The following is a 19,810-nucleotide window of genomic DNA, read 5'->3' as shown; positions in this document are numbered from 1 at the left end:
TATAGGGTACGATTCTGTTAAAAAACTTTTCTTTTTATACGATTCAAAAGTTGAAAGATTCAAAGTATTTCAATAGGAATCTTAGAAGACTTTCCTGAAACGTTTTTGTAAAAAAAATCTTCTCTTATTCTTTTTTAGAGTGATAAAAGAATGGTATGAACTGTTAAAATCCTTAAAGAATTTTCTTAGAGTACTAAAACTCTTATAACTGACAAATCGTAAGAAAAGAAAAAGATTTTCAACAGAATCAACCAATATTTCTTAATTTTCTCAAAGTAAAATACATAAAATCACAATGGCGGTCTTAAGAAAAAAATTATTTTCACTCTATTTGCTCTTTCTGCAATTTTTGTATTATCTTTTATCTTGCCCTGCGAAGCTTCTTTTTGAATTTTTACTTTCTGTAGCTTCTGTGGGTTTCCTTAAAATCCCCGAAAAAAACTAACAATAAAAAATGGCCGCCGCATCACATAACCTAAAACTTTGAAAGCGTCCTTACAGTTAGATTTTTAACGGAAAAATAATTCAAATCAAACATTTGAAATAAAACAATGAAAACTGTCGGAAAGGGGAGAAACTTCATTTTGCTACGAAAGTAATAAAAGTCTGCATCTTCCATCTCACTCACATTGCTGTGTCCATCGCATTGAAAAATCATTCATGAGCAAAACACAAAAGAAAAGAGACTCGGAGTTTTTATCAAAATACCAGCATTTGTGATTAAATAAAAATATTCTGTGTGACGAATAATAGTGCTTGGGTGTCCGTAGAGTGGGTCGTGTGTGTTTATGCGGCATTTTAGCCGGTGATTGTGGGCTCAATTGTGCTGTGAAAATGCATCGCGAAATCTCAGGGAGATAAATATTCCAACCTTGCTTGCCAATTCGTGTGAGTTATTATTACATATATGAAAAGAATTTTACTTTGTTGATCGCTCCCATTTCTTTTTTTCAATGTAAAAATTCTCTTCCAAAATTCTTCTCTATTTCTTTGGGGGGAAAATCTCTTCGTGCTTTTGCTGAAAGTTTTCCTGGTTTTGCGGTGGGAGGAGGGGTGGAAAAGTGCGAAAGGTGCGCAAGAGGGGGGAGGGGGGAATTGCAATCGTTACGTCACACCCGAGTGCAGGTGTACGAGCGAGAGCAATAGCACAACCACATGCGGTGAAAGTGGCGAGCAGGTGGAAGAGAATCTCCTCAATTTGCAAAGCAGGAAGGAAGAAGAGCTCTAGAGAGGCAGGGGGGGAGGTAATCACGTGGAGTAGGATCATTGCAGTGACCCATAAATCCGAGCATAAATTGTAATTTATTTTGAATTAATTAATTTCAGAAATAAATTAAATTTTTTCAGGGATTTTTTTAAAAAAGAGTTTTAAAGAACATAATCAGAAAAATAAATTATTTCAATCAGCCGAGTATTTATTTCGCAGTAAAAAATATTTTTAGCAGGAGATTTATTATAGTCAGTAAAAATTTTTTGATCAATAAAAAAATCTTAAGGGCATGTGGAGAAATTTTTTTAGCAGAACAATAAATCGTTTCTGTTAAAAATTGTTTTTTTTTTCAATCAGCTAAAAGTTCTATTTTGAGTTGGAAAATATGATTCCAGCCTAAGAATATTTTTTATTTATAAAAACTCTTATTTTCTGACTGAAATAAATTACATACCCCCAAACTCAATAAATACAATACTTTAATCCATTTTCTATCCCATTTGGGTTAATATTTTTGTTTGTAATCTAATTAGAACCAATTAGGTTTTTTCTATTAATAATCTTCTCATTTATCAATGAAGCTCCTTCAAAAAAAAAAATCCTTAAAAAACCTCCAAATCAACGTATTTCCTCATCGATTTTTTCTCCTCATAAAAAGGGAGATTCAAAGAAGGGCTTAAGATGAAAATCTGGAGCATTTTGGGGCTCAATAAATCGATTCCCCTTCGATTATGTATTATGTAGACAACCTACATTTATGTATGTATGTTTTATGTGGCACACAAAAGGGCAAGAACCTCCCCCCAAAATCAATTGCTTTTTGACTTTTGGCTAACATCCAATGCGACAGAAATATTTTCAACTAAATATGTGTGTATTTATTGGGGAAAGCGCAATGGCTTTACCTTTTCACTCTTATCTCTTATCAAGGGGGAATAAATAAAACAAAAAATATATATGAAAGGTAAAACACACACACGACTCACGCGAGGAGCGCACACAAATCATGATTGATTGAATGAAAAAAAAAATGTTTTTTTGAGTGCAAAGAAGAGGAAGGAATGAAATAAGAATTCCAGCGTGTCTCTTTCTTTGCAGGTGAGTCACGGCACGCACGGAGCTTCGTGAAGTGAGTGTGCGTGAAATTGTGTGTGTTGGATCAGGAGGAGGCAAGCCGATGGGTCATCCTCCTCACCTACTTTCAATGACTTTGTGAACGCCGGCCGGGAATTATGGTGAGTGTTTTATTGAAAAAAAAAAAAGAAAGAAATATTAGGCAGGTAGGTAGGTATTACTTTAATCTTATCAGCCCTCGTGGTGAGAGGGAGATTAATCAGTTTTGCTGCGATAATTGATGCCAGTTCATTGGGTCCACCACACTGTGGGCCACCATAAAGTCAGTCTTTCGTTTGCACTTGGAAAAGTTAGTCGCGCAACATTAGGCAACATAACACACAGGAGGGCTCATCAGCACATAACATAAAATGGTTTGAAATTATTAGATTTAATCTACAAATCTTTTTGCGATGGTATTTTCATTTAGAACAGATCGCGTATAAAAATAATTTTTCTATTTTCATGATGAGAGTTATTTTTGGAAGGGAGAGAGGAGGGTTTGAAAATGTCGCGCCTTTTAGTTCCATCTCACTCGCACTTTTTGGCTCCTTTTCACATAAAACATTTTTCCTCAATGAACATCACATCAAGTGCGAGTTAACCCATTCGCGCCAATAATTTATTTATTTACTTTTTGCGTGATTGACTGGTGCTTCCACGATGCAGCTGAAGGTTTCCCTCCCGCTTTGATTCTTTTGCAAAATACATAAACATTTCCATTGAAAGAAAATGATTGTGTGTAATTATATCATAAAATGCCATTTTCTCTCTCTCTCTCTTTGTACATTCAATAATGTTTTAAATGCGGGATTTTCCGCACAATATTGATTGTAATTCATAGGAATTATTAATAAATAATCAAACCACAGTGCAAAAGGCAAAAAGTCGAGAAAAAGATTTATTTTAATGGTAGAAAAAAAATCATTTCTAACGGATTTCTAACGATTGATATGTTCTAGAAATTCTAACGATTGACAGTTTTCCCCTGAATTTTTTAACGAATAATATTTTATGCTTTGAACATTCTCGTGATCATTTGTGAGAGATCAACGTAAGCTTTACTGACGGATCTTTTAATATTCTAACGACTCATAAAATTTCTTTTCGATTTTCCAACGTTTGTTACGTTCTAACGTTTCAAATGTATAACAATTTTTGTCTTGTACCGTTTCTAACGATTTTTTTTAAAGAACTTTTAACCAGTAATATAATTTCTAAATTTCTAACGATTATTCCTAATGTTCTATTTATTAATTTTATTTTTTCTTTAAATTTAAATTTATTAACAAAAAAAACTATCTCCATGCGTAAATGGGTTAACTATATACAAAACGAGCGCACAAACTGTGAGGAATGATAAGTATTTTATTATTATTTCGTCTCTCTATGTATTTATTATTTTACTACAGAATTCAAATAAAAAAAAAACAGTGAAAGAGAGAAAAAATAATAATTACCTCGTCATTCCGGGAGTACGCGAGAGATCTTCAGGTTCACATCACTATCAAGCCGGAATAATCTCTCTGTAATGATATGGCTTCCTATTGCTCCACAACAGCCACCGCAACCAACAAAAGTCCATGATTTTGAAATCCCCCGTCCCCACCACCCTGACACAGTGTTATCTTGTTCGTGCGGGGGGCGCTATCGCTGAGAGGAAAATAAAATAAAACTTTGATGAGGAATTTTTATTCTTAACTTGTGTTTGTTTTCGTGGAATTTGCAGGATGAGCCATCGCGGATTCGTCAGCGTTCCGGGCGCAATAATGTGCCGGAAGTGCAGCAGCAGCAGCAACGGCGGGGGCAGAAGGAGAAGCATGGTGATCAGCAGCGTGCACGACTCCCAAATACCTTCCTGTACGCCGTGGTGGCTCTCATGTTCACAACATTTCTCGTTGTCACAGTGCTGGAGCGACGACTACCACGTGGGCTACGTGTTGAGGATGAACCCCAACATCCGGATGGATTTATCGCAGAACGCGCCATGGGAAGCTTGGTGCGACTCACGGGGATTGGGCCACGTGTCACGGGAAGCTATGAGAATGAAGTGTTGGCTGTGAAGATGCTCAAAGAGGATGTTGCAAGCATCATTGGGGAATTTGGGAGTGGATTCAGGGTTGAAGTTGATGTCCAGAAGGTCAGTGGAGCATTCCCATTGACCTTCTTCGACGGCATGACAAATGTGTACAACGATGTGCAGAATTTAATTGTGAAAGTTAACGCACAGGAGGAATCTCCGCACACCCTAATGCTCAATTGTCACTTTGACTCTGTTCCAGATAGCCCAGGTGAGTCCTTTCAATGCTTTTATGAGTTGATTTTTTGATTAATTGAATGAATGAATTTTTAAGCCAATTTTTTAAGAAATCTTTTGCTGTTTCTTAAAAGAATTTCTGAAGATGTTCTTTCTTAGAATTTATTTGCTTAAAAATTTAATCTCAAAAGAAATAAATTTCAGAGAAATGTAAAATAAAATAGTTCAAAAAAATAATTCAATGAAATGGCATAAAAAATAAATTATAATAAATTGCATAAATGGCTCAATGGCAGGAGTATATATGGCACAATGGTGGCAAATCAATAATATCATCCAGTACCATGCGATATCGTAAAACCTTTACTTATACTCACACTGATCTTGTTTTGAAACCGAAGTATATGGTTAAAATTTAAAAAAAAATACTGAAACTGTTCATCTTATTAGGTACTATGTAAAGCGTTTTACAACTGAAGTATATATTAAGATGTGAAAAATATATAAATTAATGGATAATGTTAATTAATTAACCAATAAATGTTGTACAGCTGAAGTATACGTAGAAAGTGAAAAATATTTTGCGGTGGTAGTTGAAGGATATGTACAGTACACGTCTAAAGGGACAAACATTTCAGCTTTATATATTATAAGATAAGATAAGATAAGATAAGATAAATATCTTCAGAACTTTTTTTAAGAACATTTTCTTTCTTTAACCAATTTAAGACTATTCTAATCTAATTCTTTATCCAATTCATATGAATTTATTATCAGTTTGTGACTGAATCTTTATGAATTTCTTAAGAGTTTTTGAACAGATTTTTACTTAACTGATTCTGATGAATTTCTAACAAGTTTCTTACTTAATTTTGAGAATTTATCAGAAGGTTCTTAATCAGTTTTTATGCCTTTTTTTATCAATTTCTAACTTGATTTTTAAGATTCTTTTAAGTAAACTTTTTGCTCAATTTTTTTTTTAGATTTTTTAAGAATTTCTTGTCAGGTTTTTTAATATTATTGAATGAATGAATTTCTCAAGTAATTTCTGAAGTTCTTGAAGACTAATTTCTTAAGGAATTAGAACAAAATTTCAAAGGAAATTTTGATGTCATTTTCTGAGCATTTAAAAAAAGCCAATTCCTAACTAAATTCTTGAGATTAATTGCTGAGAAGTTTTTTTAAGTCAACTTCTGTTCTGATTAATTTCTTAAAATAAAATTCCCAACAATTTCCTCTTTCCTCATGCAAATTTCAAACTTCCCGCGCGTTTTATTTATTTCCCTCCAAATTAGTTGCAATTTAATCTTATAATTTCACTATCGTGCTTGTCCATTGAGTGACCGAGAGAACACACAGATATAAAGAGTGGTGGGAACGAATTTTCTTCACGCATTACTCCATCATAATTGATTTAATTGTTTTATGAGTTGAGAATTTCTACCAAAAAAAAAGAAACAAACTAAAGCCAAACTATGAGATTGCTCCGCACCAATGAACAGCAAAATTTCTTTCTTTTTCTTGTGTCCAAATTTACTTTCTCACAACGCGCGTGCCGGCTTAAATCAATTTTGGTGTGGCAGGAAAATGATCTCTTTTTATCAGAATTTTTCACAAAAAAAACTAAAAGAAAGGCGACGTGTTTACCTCTTTTCTTTGACTCCAAAAAAGCGGCCGTTTTATCTCTTCCATCGATTGGGATTCACTTTTTCTTTTTTTTTATTTTTTGGGGTGAATGGTATCGATGGAATGGCAGTTTGACCGCAGAGGTCACGCACATTCCCCCATCATCACTAGAACTAGAAGTATAGGAGTGATTCACAGAAAGGAAAATATTTTTAGGGAAATTAAATGAAAATTCAGGGAGGGAGTTTGTATTTTATTTTTCAAAGGAGTGGGAGTTATTGTAGACGATTTAAGGAGAAAGAAAAACCTTTTAGATCAGCAGGAAACCCCTTAAAAGATTAGTCATCGCTTAAAATTGATTTGATTGGAAAAGGCAACAATTATGAGCATTCAAGGCGAAGAGACAATCTACGAATGCTCGCAAAATTTATTTATTTTTTCTTCATTTTTAAATTGTCTGTTTTTATCATAAATTACTTATTTTTAAGACAGATAAATTAAGTTTCTTACATATTAATTCTTAAATAGAATAAGAACTATTTTTTTTTCTTAATTAATCTTTAATGTCTGGAACTTCCTGGAAAGTTTTTTCCTTTTATAGTTTTTCTAAGCTTCTTCAAGCTTTGTTTTATTCACCTTAAAATTAGATAGAGCTTTGAAAAAAAAGCCCTAATCTCTGTCTCAGTTTCTTTTATATTTTCTCGCCCATTCGTGGAATTTCTTCAATTCTAAACACATTTTTCTTGCTTCTTTTATTGCTCTAGAAATTCTCTAAAAGAACCCTACAAAAAGAACAAAATTAAAGATCAAAAAAGTCTGGCCCAAATGGCACATTGGTGTGATTTTTTGCACATAAATATAGTTGAGTGTGTGGCAAAGCAGTGATAATTTGCAAAAAGATGTTTATTCATTGCTGAGGGGATAATCTCAATGTGTTGCAGGTGCTTCCGATGATGGGGCTGCCTGTGCAATTCTCCTGGAACTTCTGCGGGTTGTATTGAAGACGAAGCTCAAATTAAATTACAATATTCTCTTTCTCTTCAATGGGGCCGAAGAGAATATTATGCAGGCCTCACATGGATTTATAACGCAGCACAAATGGGCCAAAGATGTGCGGGCATTTATTAATTTGGAAGCATGCGGAGCCGGTGGGAGGGAACTCCTATTTCAAGTTGGCCCCAATAATCCGTGGCTCCTTGAGGTGTACTCCCAAGTTGTCCCATATCCGTATGCTTCCACACTGGCGCAGGAAATCTTCCAATCGGGTGTTATTCCCGGGGATACGGATTTCCGGGTTTTTCGTGATTTTGGAGATATTTCTGGGGTGGATTTTGCCTGGAGTAGCAATGGGTATGTCTATCACACAAAGTACGATACGGTGGATCAGATTCCGCTGGGAAGCCTGCAGAGGACTGGGGATAATATCCTGGCGCTGCTGCGTGGGCTGAATGAGATTACAGATCAACGAAAGATCACCGATACGAGCACAAATGATCTCATTTTCTTCGATATGTTGGGAGCTTTTATGGTGCGCTGGCGTGCTAATCTCACGGCGGTGATTAGCATCCTGGCGGCAGCTCTTTCAGCTTTCGCCGTGCATCGGAATATGCGGGCTGCAAAGCGTCTTGGGACGGATAAGACCACCTACTATGCTGCCATGATGAAGGCCATTGGGGTGCAGTGCTTTGGGTGGGTGCTCGCCTTTGCCTGCTGCCTCACAATTGCACTCTCCCTGACAGTCCTGGGGCGTACCATGTCATGGTATGCACGTCCCATATGGATCTACTTCCTCTATGTGCTTCCAACACTAAGTGTCTCCATGGCTGTTGTCCATCATTTTGGGGTTTGAATCTTTCTCAATCAACTTGAAGTTTTTACATTTTTCTTCCCGGAATGATTTTATTTGCTTCCCGGAAAGTGCCATAAGTGGTTGGAAGTTGTGTATCCATTCTGCCCATTGCATCAGGATGTTTCTAAGGGATCTTAGGAACCTCCTTTTTAACCCTCGGCTGATCCTTGATTACATTTAGCGGTCAAAATCTGAGTCTTAAAAAATGGCCAGATTTTGATCCCTAAATGAATTCAAAAATTAGCCGGATGTTAAAAAATAGGTTCCTAAGATACATTAGAAACATCCTAATTCAATGGGCAGGATGAATACACATCTTCCAGTCACTTTTGGCACTTTCCGGGAAACACATAAAACTGTTCAGGAAAAAAAAGTTTACAAACTTCAAAGCTGCTTTTCCATCGCTTCCTCCACGTGAAATTCCCAACAAAAGTAATTTTTTTCTACAGGTGCGACAGCTAAAGAAGAGTATCCCGAACATTTGGACACTCTTTCAAGTCTACTACGACGCCATACAGATCCTTTGGACACTCCTACTCCTCGTTACGTACACCCTGGGCATACGTTCGGGTTTCATTGCTCTTCTGTGGGTTGTCTTCTCGGCCGTGCAGAGTCTCATCTCAAATCGCCTCTTCCCCGATGCGAGGAAGAGAAGCCTCAAATGGCTCCTACTCTACATCCTCCTACTGGGAATTCCATTCGTGCAATCCTTCTACCTGGATTTGGGTGCAATTGGGATGTTCCTCCCGACAATGGGTAGGACAGGAAGTGCCTTTAATTCCGAGATAATAATCGCCGCGATGATTTGTGCAATGTTTGGTATTCTCTTTAGGTAAAAGTCGGCTTTCTGTCCGGAAGTTTTTTCTTTGTCTTTCTCTTCTCTAGATTTAGGAATTGAGAAAATATTCTTTTGCAGTTTCTTCTGTCAATTAGTTTTGGTGGCACAATTCCCACATATCCTACAGAGAATTCCAGCTAGTTTTACATTCCTGGCACTAGCTGTGCTCCTTCTCACTGACTTGGGCTTCCCATATTCCGGAGATGTTACCTCCCTGGCGCCACAGCGCTTCTTTATCTCGGTAAGTTTTTATTTTCTCTTGATTGAATTGGATAAAAACAATAAATGTTAGGATATAAAATGAGAAAGAGACCTAAGCTGCAAGAAATTTTTTAAACTAAAAAATTCTTTGTACCCAGAACGTGGATAGGAAGTTCTACGATGAGAATAGGAAGCTTGTGGATCACGATGCGGGCTTTTGGCTAATCGATATGGACATCAATACGCCAGAGAGTGTGGAGATGGCTGTGAGTGAGATGAAGAGAGCCAAAGTGGTTGATTGCTCACGTGGCATCTACTGCGCCATGCCGTATCCACTTCCTGTGATGAATTTCATCTTCAAAACGCACTACATCGAAGCACCCACCTTTGAGGTGCCCATTGAGACTGATCTACGCCTCACGGGGCGCGTGCACGTTGCCACAGATGTTATTCGCATGAATTTCACATGCACTGGGCCCGATCATATGAACCTCATGTTTGCCGGGCTGCCGGGGATTGAGCTTCAAGCGTGGAGTCTCGATCCGGAGAAGCCACTCGCGTCGACACATCAATACAACGGGCGGAACATGTACTTTGTCTACTACTCACACAGTAGTCTCGAGCCAAAACCCTGGCATTTCCATCTAGATTTTAAGGTAAGCCTGCACAAGCAAAGAGAAAATGAAGAAAGTTCTGAATAAAAATTTCTTTTTTTCTGTTCAAAGGTTCCTCCAAAGTTCAACATTGACAAAGACTTAGTGCTGGATATTACATTGAGTGGGCATTTCATACATGGGAAGAACAAGACAACGCCTCAACTAACGAACCTCATGAGTCGCTTCCCAACGTGGACAACAGCAACATACTGGACGAGTGCTCTGCGTTCATATAAATTCTAGAATAGAACATTTTCTATATAAACATTTCTTCATCCCCTATTCTCTCTCTCTCTCGCTCGCTCCAAAGGTAATCAAAGAAAAAACTCTTAACACATAAAATTCCTCCAAAGCGGTTTTTTTTAGATAGTTTATAGATGAAAAAAATGGATTCCTGGTTGGTAGGTTAGCTTAAAAAGTGGTGAACTACGAAAAAAAAATAAACAAATTATATCAAAGAAGCAAGAAACTTGATAAATTAGTATCAAAAGTGATTATAAAAAGTTGTTGAATAAATTTTAAGTGAGTCTAAAAATCATTTTTTTATTTGTCAATCAATCACAATGAAGGAGGAGGAGAGGCAAAAGTACCTGCGATATACAAAGAAGTGATACGGAGAGAACTGAGATCGAGTGAACAGCCAAAGTCTAACAGAGTTGAAGAATTTATTATCTTAAAGAGATTAATTTGATTATTTTGACTGTTTTTTTTTAAATCTATTTTTAGGTCAAAAAAAATATCTTGCTACGATGAAGCTTTTGGGGAAAATTAGAAAGTTTTTTTTGGGATTTATTTAGGAAACATTTTTAAGGTCTTCTAAAAAGGAGTCTTTTGAAAGCTTTAAGGAATTTTCATTCAACTAAATAATTTAAGTGAATAAGTAGGGGAAAGCGGGGTAATTTGGCCACTTTGGCACCTTTTTGGGATGAATCAAATTTCTTCAATTTCATTTAATGAATTTATTAGATTTTTTCGAAAGAAATAAACGGAGAATTCAAGTTGGAAAAATGATGGAGAACTGCGGAGTTCCATTGGAGAATTTCCCAACTTGTCTGCAGTCTAAAGACTTGTTAAAATTTCTCTCCAGAAAAACCTTACTCTTGAATAAATTTATCAGGATCAATCTTTTAAAAACAATTAGAATGATTTATTACTTATTTCATATATTCTGTAGGAATTTCTATGATTTACCTCATACTTTTCCAAGGAAATTCTCTTTTTTTTTTAACTTTAGGAGAAATCTTTTAATCTTTTAATTTTTTCTCTGTTTTACAGGATAATTTTTCTCGTTTATCTTAATCTTTAAATAAAGACCTTTAAATTAAAGATATTTTTTAGAATTACGTACAATTAATTAAGAATTTTTTTTAAAAATTTTCTTAAGAAAAATTCTTTAAGGCTTTATTAAAGGATCAAGAATGTTTGATTTTACGGAAAAAAACAAGGCTTGATTGAAAAATGTTTCATTTTTCCTAATTGATCTTTCGATTGAAAAAAAAAATCTATTCTTTTCTTCGAAAGAATTACAGACTTTTACCTTTTTATTTATTCTTTAACTTTCCTTTAATTTTCAAATATGACTCTTTGAAATTTTATCAATTTGACTCTAAAAATGTCTTAAAAAGTCATTTATAAACCGAAATTCTTCAAATTTTGCATAAAAAGTTCTAAAAATCTTCTTTTGACCGAATCAATTAAATTGTAAAAATAAAGAAGTTTTTTTCTTGCAATTTTCAAAGCTTTCAAACTATGCCAGATTTAGCCCATACTCCCCTAAACAATTGTACTTGATTTTCTTTTCTTTCTCACTCAAACATTATAATTATTAAGAAAAATAATATTTCTCCTGCATTGAATGATTAATAAAATAAATTTTATTAAAATTCAAAGCAATGCACGAGGGATGAAAAAAAAAAGAATATTATTTGTGACCAGAAATGGAGGTGAATAGACTCATTTTTTTTTGGTTTTCTTCAATTCAAATGTGAGGTGGAAAAATTAAAATTCGTGACCAAATATCCCAAAACCCATTGTCCGCGTAAACGAGCAAGTCCAGCACCAACCATCATGAGGGAGCCACGAAGAGTGCTGTGGCGCGAATTAGGCATTGCGATCACGTTGCCGGCTTCCCGGGTTTCTTGAAATTCCTCCTGAATGGATGGATTTGATGGTTGTGTGGTGGATTGTGGGTGGGAGAAGGTGTGAAGAAGAGTTTTTTTTAAATTTTAGTTTAGAAGAAGAATATTATTTTCTAGATGTGAGATGATCTTTTGCATGAAAAAAACTCTTTTTTTCTTTTTCAAGAAAGTTTTGTTTGGGAACTTGAAGAAAATTCTTCACGATCGCGTTGACAAAAAGTCCGTTGATCGTGATCATTATTTTTTTTTCTGTCGGTATATTAAATGAGGTTCTCTGTGGCATCTCATGGCGCGTGAAGGGGCGCATACAGAGACGACTCACTTCAGCCACTCTCTACTTCTCTCCCATTTTCATGTGTAATGTGTTGAGCAAACAAATGATGAAATTTAAATATTAAATTCTATTAAGATGGTGCTTCGAACATTTTTATATACTTATTACAGACGCGCTTCTGCTACTCTCTGCCTGTGCCTGCCTGCCTGGCCGTTTGTAGTCATTGAAGATCTCCTCCAATGGAGAGAGAGAAAAAAATGTTGCTGGGAGAAAATGTGCTAATTGAATTGCCACATGATCGATATATCTTTGCGCCACGATCGTACCGTTGCGGTTGAAACTGATCAAATTGACTGGATGCAGCATAGCTGGTGATATCAAATACCTAATCAGCTATGCCGACATCTTGCCAATTCGTCAATTTTTTCCCTCCTTCCTATTTTGTCTCTTTAAACTCTTTCTTCAATTAATTCACTGCGATCCTCGGCGATCTCATGCGATCTTCCCTCAATTTAAACACAAAAATCTTCTCATACAAAATCACGTGAGATCACTCGCATGAGATTGACGAAATTATCTCTCAAAGAGCAAAGGGATATTTATCTGTTGAATGTTTGAGCTCATTATTCCATAGATTATTCGGCTATTGGCGATTATTTTGCATTTAAAATGATTTATTGTGATCGTTAATTTATTGATAAATATTTATTTATTTTTTGTTGAGTAAAGACGATTTGTGACACAAATATTCCTTTAAATTGACGAAGAATTCGTTTATGGTGCGAATATTGAGCATTTTTGGCGAATAATGACGAATATTTTGGATTTATTAGTGAAAATTTTAAATATTTTCACAGAAAAAGAATCTTTAGATGAATATTTAGGATTCTCAATGATTTAATTTATAAAGATCGTGATAAAGATGATGATGAAGATCGTGAAATATATAATTATCATTAGTTTTTAACGATTTCTTTTTAAAAAGATTGTCGAATGCAAAATTCCGCAAGAAATCTGAAAGAAATGGAATACCTACAAATGATATTTATTCTGAAGATATTCTTCAAATTTTCTCAAGAATATAACAAAATTTTCATTAATCCTTCTATAGAAATTCTCATAAAATCCGAATATTTGGTACATTTTTTTTCAACAGATAAACACCCCTTTGTGTGACCAAGAAGAATCTCTTCTCCTTCACAACACTCCGCGGGTAATTGTGCGATATTTCACGTTGAAATCTTTCTTCATGCTTCACCAATTAATACGACACTGTCAAAGAAAAATTATTATTTTTCTTCTTCAACCCGAAATGAAAAAAAAAACAACTCTTTGAGCAAATTCACACCAAAAAAAAATCTCTTCAACTTGAAAAAAAAATCAGTGAAAGAGAGATGTTTGTCACGAGGGAAGGAAGCTTCTTTCTTGTGGAAATTGCTTCCAATCCCATCACACGATCGCTACCAACTGACTTGTGGTTGCACCTGAAGATGTCCAGGAGAGGAAAGAAATTTAAATAGTGGATGTTTAAACATTTGGCGTGGAACCTCAAATGGTGGGGTTCATCCAAATGCTTCTTCACAGCATTTTTTTTATTTTTTCATTTAGCTGCTTCTTCTCTCTCTCCTTGGCTAAAATGTGTGAATAAGCTCTCTCACCTACAATAATCTATACCTGTCCCCCCGGCACTGCTGCTCCCCCGCAGTAGAGCGACAAAGGGAGGGAGGACGGAAGACGTGAGTGGCGTATGAACGAAAAAATTGACGCGTTCATGTTCATAAAATGTTAATTTTTTCTCCTCCTCTCTGTGATGAAAAAAGTGACAAATATTTACTTTTCCTATATTAATGAGATTTTGTCAGAAAAACTTCTTTTTTGCGAGAGAATTTTTGGAAGATTTTCATTTGGTTGGAAGATTTTTTTAAAGAGATTTTCTTTAAAAATCAATTTTTTTGATCATTTTTTGTTGTTCTTTAGAAGGATTCTCACAGGAGCTAAATAAAAGAAAGAGAAGAAAAACGGCTTAAGGTAGAAGAATAATCTTACAGAAGAAAATGCAAATTGTGAGGAGAAGTGCGAAGATATTTTTTCTCAATGAATTGATTCATTCACAAAAAATTCTTCTTCAACCAGTGAAAACCATTTTGCAGAGAACAAGACAGAGAACGCAATTTTTGAAAGAATTTTCATATAGAATTCTTGGAGATTTTCTTAGGAGAGAAAAATTAAAGGTTTGTATTTAATTTTACCTTTAGAGCTTCAATGATTTTTAAATTAAAGATTAAAATATTTTTGTTTCTTTGATTAATTTTTTTTAATATTATTTGTATGCCTCGTGAATTATTTTGAAATATTTTTAACCCTTTGAGAATTGATTTGTGTCCTTAAGAATGTTATTTTAAACCGAATTCTTTGCATTAAAATTTGAAGAATTCTATATTTGGACTAAAAATGTGTTCGTTAACCGAATCTATTAATTTTTTATTGATAGAAGTTTTAAAAGTAAAAGATATTATGAAAAATATGTGAATTTATAACATTCTTGGAAAAATTCTATATGTTTTCAAAAGGTTAAATTTAGCAGAAAAAAAGAGAGCGAATGAGCCACAATCCTTTGCATATTTTTCCATTTATTGTGAGTAACGCGGGACTAAGGACCTGGCGAGGAAATTTAATTCTCTTTTGCCGAGGTCTTCCAAAAAATCGGATATATTCCTGTAAAAAATTCGCGACGGAATTTTTCACAATATTCAGTTAAAGTTCGTTACATTCAAAATGCCCTCTCTGTAGACTGCGTGAAACTGCTGCTAACATGAAGTATATGCTTAAGTGTAAATTCTTGAAAATTTTCTTGAGATCAAACGAATTTTCTTTAATTCATTTCTTAATTGATTTATTATTATTCAAGATATTCTGTTGGAAAATTATAACTTTTCCATTTTCTCTAATTTCCTCTGATTTAAGAGCTTTCTTCTCTTCTTCTTCACCTGCACTGTGGTGGCTTTTCTTCCGGAGGAATTTGGCAAGGAGTTTCTCATTCACTGGAATGCGATTCCCACCAGTGAGGAGGCTCACAGTGTACCCAACCAGGAGATTCAGGATAAAGCCAATGAGGGCGTGGTACAAGAAATGAATCCGGAAAATCCACGGAATGTCTTCAGCTGCCTCCTCATACAGCGACGACGGTAGAGGAGGCATCATTGTGATCGTTGTCAATCCATCCATGAGGAGGAGGGAATTTGTGGCGTTTGAAGCACCCAAATCACATCCATCCGTTCGAAGGGGTAGCATCGGATCGGGTTTCTTGTACTGCCCACCCACAATGAGCATCACCACCACCAGGATGGACACAGTGGAGCCACAGAGAGCACCCTGCAGACGAAAACAAAATCATTTTACTTTCCTTTGTTTTTCATCCTTTAATAAATTGCGCAAATTTATGCAAAAAATGTTTAATTTTATTGATTTTTCTTTACTGGCGCTTAATGAATTATTTATAAAATAATTTATCATGAGCAATTACGTGGATAAATCAACGCTTTGGAGTATATAAATCAAAGCTAATTTAAATTACAGAGTGTGGAAAAAATGCAAAAGTTTTTTTTTAATGTTTTTTTCTCATTTAAAAAAAATCTAAAATTCAAAAGATTATTTAAAAACAATTTTATTGTGTAAAGAATTTTTAAGAAAAAATCTCCAGCAGAGAATTTTCATCTCACCCTGTTTATCAACGCGGAATGCAATTTATATAAAAAGAATAAAATGTTAATTAATCTCTGTATGACAATCTACCTTCCTACGAGACTTGCCAGACAGACAAAGAATAAAATTATTAGAAAACTCTCAGGAAAGCTTCGGGAGATGATCTCATACCTTATTATTAACTCGCCTGCTGAGCATTCCCAGCGTGAAGAGTCCCAGGAGGGCTGCTGTGGCCAAATTCATCATCTGCACTGTCATATTGAAGATTGTTCCCAATTTTTCAATGAGCAGCAGCAGGAACATCTGCAAAATCCCGAGGAGGACCACAATGAGCTTGACGATGTTACTAGCACGTGATTCGGTGGCTGTGTGGAAGAATCTTTGCGCCAGGAAGTCGTCGTAGATGCTGCCACTCAAAGTATTGAGGAAGGACGAAGTGGACGAGAGGCTGGCCGAGAAGATGCCCGCAATGAAGATCCCCGTGAAGCCGGGGAAGATGCTGGCAGTGTGCTCGATGTAGTGCGGGAGGATTTGATCGATCTTCTGCACCTGCCCCGACCGGAAGGGATCGCACGCTTCGTACGTGGCATAGATGACAGTCCCAATAGTCTGGGAGAGGAAGAGGATGAGGCTGAAGGCAATGGTGAGGCCCCAAATTGCAAAACGAATCTTTCGCATGTCCGACAGCGCCAGGAAGCGTTGGATGCTGGTCTGATTGATCCCAATTTGATAAACAGCCACAACAGTCATACTGATGAAGTACTGTAGAGCCGTTGAACGGGCAGTTGGGTCAGGATTCCAGCTAAACACCAAGATTTTTATCATTTTTTAACACAAAAATCACCTTCAAATCCATACAGTTGTGGTCGTACAAATAATGCAGTAAGAGAGCTTTAGCAGTCATTGCATCATCACCGCAACTGACCCTCAACCAGACTTCTAAATTAAATTATCGCCGCATCTGTTGAATCTCATAAATGTAGCATAAATTGTATTTCTTGGAATAAATCTTTTTTGTAAATATTTTGGTTTAGCCGCAAATTGATAAAAGATTTTATTACATATTCGTGATAATTTTTTGTCAAATTCTTATCTCATTTTCTCCTTGAATTGCTTCAAAATGTTATTTGAATAAAAATTTACCTGAAAGATCAAAGTCTTTAAAATTTATTCAGAGATGCAAGAAAATATTTATTTTTCATTCTTTCTCTACACAAGATTTTTTTAACCCTTTCGTGGCAATAAATTAAGATTTTTAGATGATTTGGTTAATTATTTTGTATCTTAACGTTATTTAATGGTTCATGATCAGTAAAAATCTGTAGGATAAGGTAAAAGGAATAAAAAGGACAATTAACTTGTTCACGAACCCTTTAAATCCTTTAAATATTTATATGACTTTTCATCATAAAATTCAGAGATATTTAAAAGAACATTTTTTATGGCCACAACAGTGCACAAGAGCTTCTCCAAAAATTATTTAATAAACTGGAAAATATTCCACAAAAAGAAAACGATATTCTTGGAAAACTAGCCAAAGATCTCAAAAGAACTTCACGAGAATTTTAAAAGAAGCAAAGAAAGGATATTTTGTACGACCACAACTGTATCAAAAATTACTTAAATAAATCACAAAAGAACCTTCAACAACACAGAAGAATAAAATTTAAAAATAAAAAGAAAGAAATTACTTGAAAAAGATGAGCCTCCCTCCTTGATCAGCCGTCCGCCAGACTTTCTCCAGTCCTCCCACCTGATTTATCCCAACGATCGCCACTGTGGCCGACGAGAGGACCGTGAGCGTGATCTGCAGCACATCAGTCCACACGACGGCCTTTATGCCCCCAATGGCCGTGTAGGAGACACACAGGAGGGTCAGGAGGCCCGTGATGAGGTGCACCGACAACCCCGAGACTTCGTGAAAGGCCAACGCGGGCACGTACACAGTCACGGGGAGGAACAGAAGTGACGTGAGTGTGAACAAACCACTCGCAAATAACCGCACAGAACGACTAAAGCGCAACTCCAGGTACTTGAAGCTGGACAATTCGCCAATCTCCAGGAAAACAGGAAGATAAATCTTCAGAGCAATCACGGACATTCCAGAGAAAGCGAAGAAGAGAAGCCACGCTTGAGTCCCGAAGGCATAAACTTCCGTTGTGTGCCCCAAGACTGTTGATCCCGAAACAACAGTAGCCACGAGGGAGGCTGTAATGGGCAGGAGGCCCATCTTCCGCCCACCCAGTAAATACTCTTCGCGCGTATTGGCCGTCCTTCGCGACAGGAAGCCATAGTAGAGCCCGATCGCGGAGGAAAGAAGGAAAGTTATGGCAAAAAAGAAAAAATCGAGAGTAGAAAATCTCTCAAGATCCGCAGTCATGGCGAGATCTCTTCCACGGAAGCTCAAATGCAACTGATACGCGTTCCAGACTCTTTGAGAGATATTTTTTTCCTCCATAATTTAAAGATTTTATCTCCGTGGCGGGGAGATAAAGTCACTCGGTGCTTGAAGCACGAGTACAAGATAAAGAAAACTCTTTTGTGAGTGATTAGGTGAGCTCTTGTTGGGAATTAAAAATAAATAAAGATTAAGTGCTCAAATGCAGCAATTTAGAAGTAGGTGCGATTTGTATTGAAAATTTTGAGATTAAAGGAGTCTTTTGGGACTAAAAAAAATGAATTTAAATAACAGAAATCAATTTAATTTGAAGATGGGTCGTAAAAATAGAGCCACACTAGTTCTTGAAGAAGTATTGTGATTGAAACCAGTATTTTATGCAGGAAATTTCCCACAACAAATAAATTAATGATTCACAGAAATTTCCCCATATTCTCTACTCCATCTCTTTGCATGGAATAAGGTGAAGAATTTCTTTTTATTTTTATTAATTTAATATTTCTCTTTTGCTTAGTTTCCGTTAAAATGTGGTGCGGTCAATTGAATTTCTAGTACCGCATTTTGAGTCATTTGAATTTGGGAGTTTTGTCACGCAGAGTATCGAGGAGATTTTTCAACTTCCGCTCACGCATTGTTTCAAAGCTTGATTCGACTCTGCTGGAATCGCTGCGGTGGTGTCATTCGCACCATCCAAATAGTCTCAAATCAGGCAGAAATTATTGTTTTTTTCGAAGCCACTTTGGGCCCATTTTGATGGCTATTTGACCGCGATTGTTCCTCACTAATACAAGTTTTCTCAAACAATGGTCAAATAAATGTTTAGAGACCATTCCATGGGGTAATTAAGGATATTTTTGGGGGGTCAATGTGTACGTGCAACGCCGGAGAGATTTTTCTTTCCAAGGAGAGGAAGTTGAAAGAAACTTTCTTTTCCCTTCTTTGGGAGGTAGAAAATTAATTTTTATGATTCTCTTTAACTTGAATATTTAATAATTTTTATTTATCAATTTGAATCAAAGATATTTTGCAACTGTTTCTAGAAATTAATACTAAATAATAAAACATGATAATAAATTAGTCGTTGCTGTGTAAACAGTTGAGACAAGATAGCATAAATTGAATAAATAAAATCATTAAGAAGTTCTTTGGATGTAGAATTTGCATTACGTTGGTATTTGTCCAAGATTTAGCTTAGACGGGTATGCAGACTCTATGTTGGTGGTCTGTACAAAAGCTAGTCTCTCACGTTTATGCTAATTTACTTACCATTTAATTTAATTTCTTTAATCGGAAGATTTTCAACTTATTTTTGATTTTTAGAGCTTCAAAAAATTGAGATAAAAATCCTTTTTAATTCTTCTTTTGATTTCCAGTAACTTACCCAAGACGCCCAAGACACACACCTCACTTGGCGCCATCTATTGACTTTTTTCACCTAAAGGCCAATGTCCAACTGAGAAACCCAGTTTTTTATGCAATGTATCAAATACTAAAGTAAATAAATCTCCCCCAAAAAACTTGTTGGATCGTCGAACTAATCGAATTCAG

The 19,810-nt window shown here is 35.7% G+C and overlaps 2 protein-coding genes across 3 annotated transcripts; one reads left to right on the top strand and one right to left on the bottom strand.

Annotated features, from left to right (window-relative positions):
- Positions 1 to 627: 627 nt before the first annotated feature.
- LOC129793845 (endoplasmic reticulum metallopeptidase 1-like) lies at positions 628 to 10,285 on the top strand. 2 transcript variants are annotated; one of them, XM_055834290.1, is made up of 8 exons: positions 628 to 888; positions 2,309 to 2,445; positions 4,053 to 4,614; positions 7,148 to 8,049; positions 8,505 to 8,887; positions 8,972 to 9,134; positions 9,253 to 9,750; positions 9,820 to 10,285. In XM_055834290.1, exons 2-8 carry the CDS (start codon positions 2,443 to 2,445, stop codon positions 9,991 to 9,993), a joined length of 2,685 nt encoding a protein of 894 aa, XP_055690265.1. In that variant the 5' UTR covers positions 628 to 888; positions 2,309 to 2,442; the 3' UTR covers positions 9,994 to 10,285. The 2 variants fall into 2 exon arrangements, with proteins under 2 accessions (XP_055690265.1, XP_055690266.1); XM_055834291.1 differs by lacking the exons at positions 628 to 888; positions 2,309 to 2,445 and adding an exon at positions 2,493 to 2,697.
- Positions 10,286 to 15,028: 4,743 nt separating this feature from the next.
- Positions 15,029 to 18,273, bottom strand: LOC129793844 (sodium-coupled monocarboxylate transporter 1-like). Its single transcript, XM_055834289.1, has 3 exons — positions 17,556 to 18,273; positions 16,036 to 16,666; positions 15,029 to 15,534 (listed from the first exon to the last, which is right to left on the bottom strand). Exons 1-3 carry the CDS (start codon positions 18,242 to 18,244, stop codon positions 15,040 to 15,042), a joined length of 1,815 nt encoding a protein of 604 aa, XP_055690264.1. The 5' UTR covers positions 18,245 to 18,273; the 3' UTR covers positions 15,029 to 15,039.
- Between the last annotated feature and the right edge of the window lie 1,537 nt (positions 18,274 to 19,810).

Source organism: Lutzomyia longipalpis, chromosome 3 (genome assembly GCF_024334085.1).
Source record: "Lutzomyia longipalpis isolate SR_M1_2022 chromosome 3, ASM2433408v1".
In the NCBI taxonomy this organism is placed as follows: Eukaryota; Metazoa; Arthropoda; class Insecta; order Diptera; family Psychodidae; genus Lutzomyia; species Lutzomyia longipalpis.
This window is presented reverse-complemented; position numbering and strand designations above follow the sequence as displayed.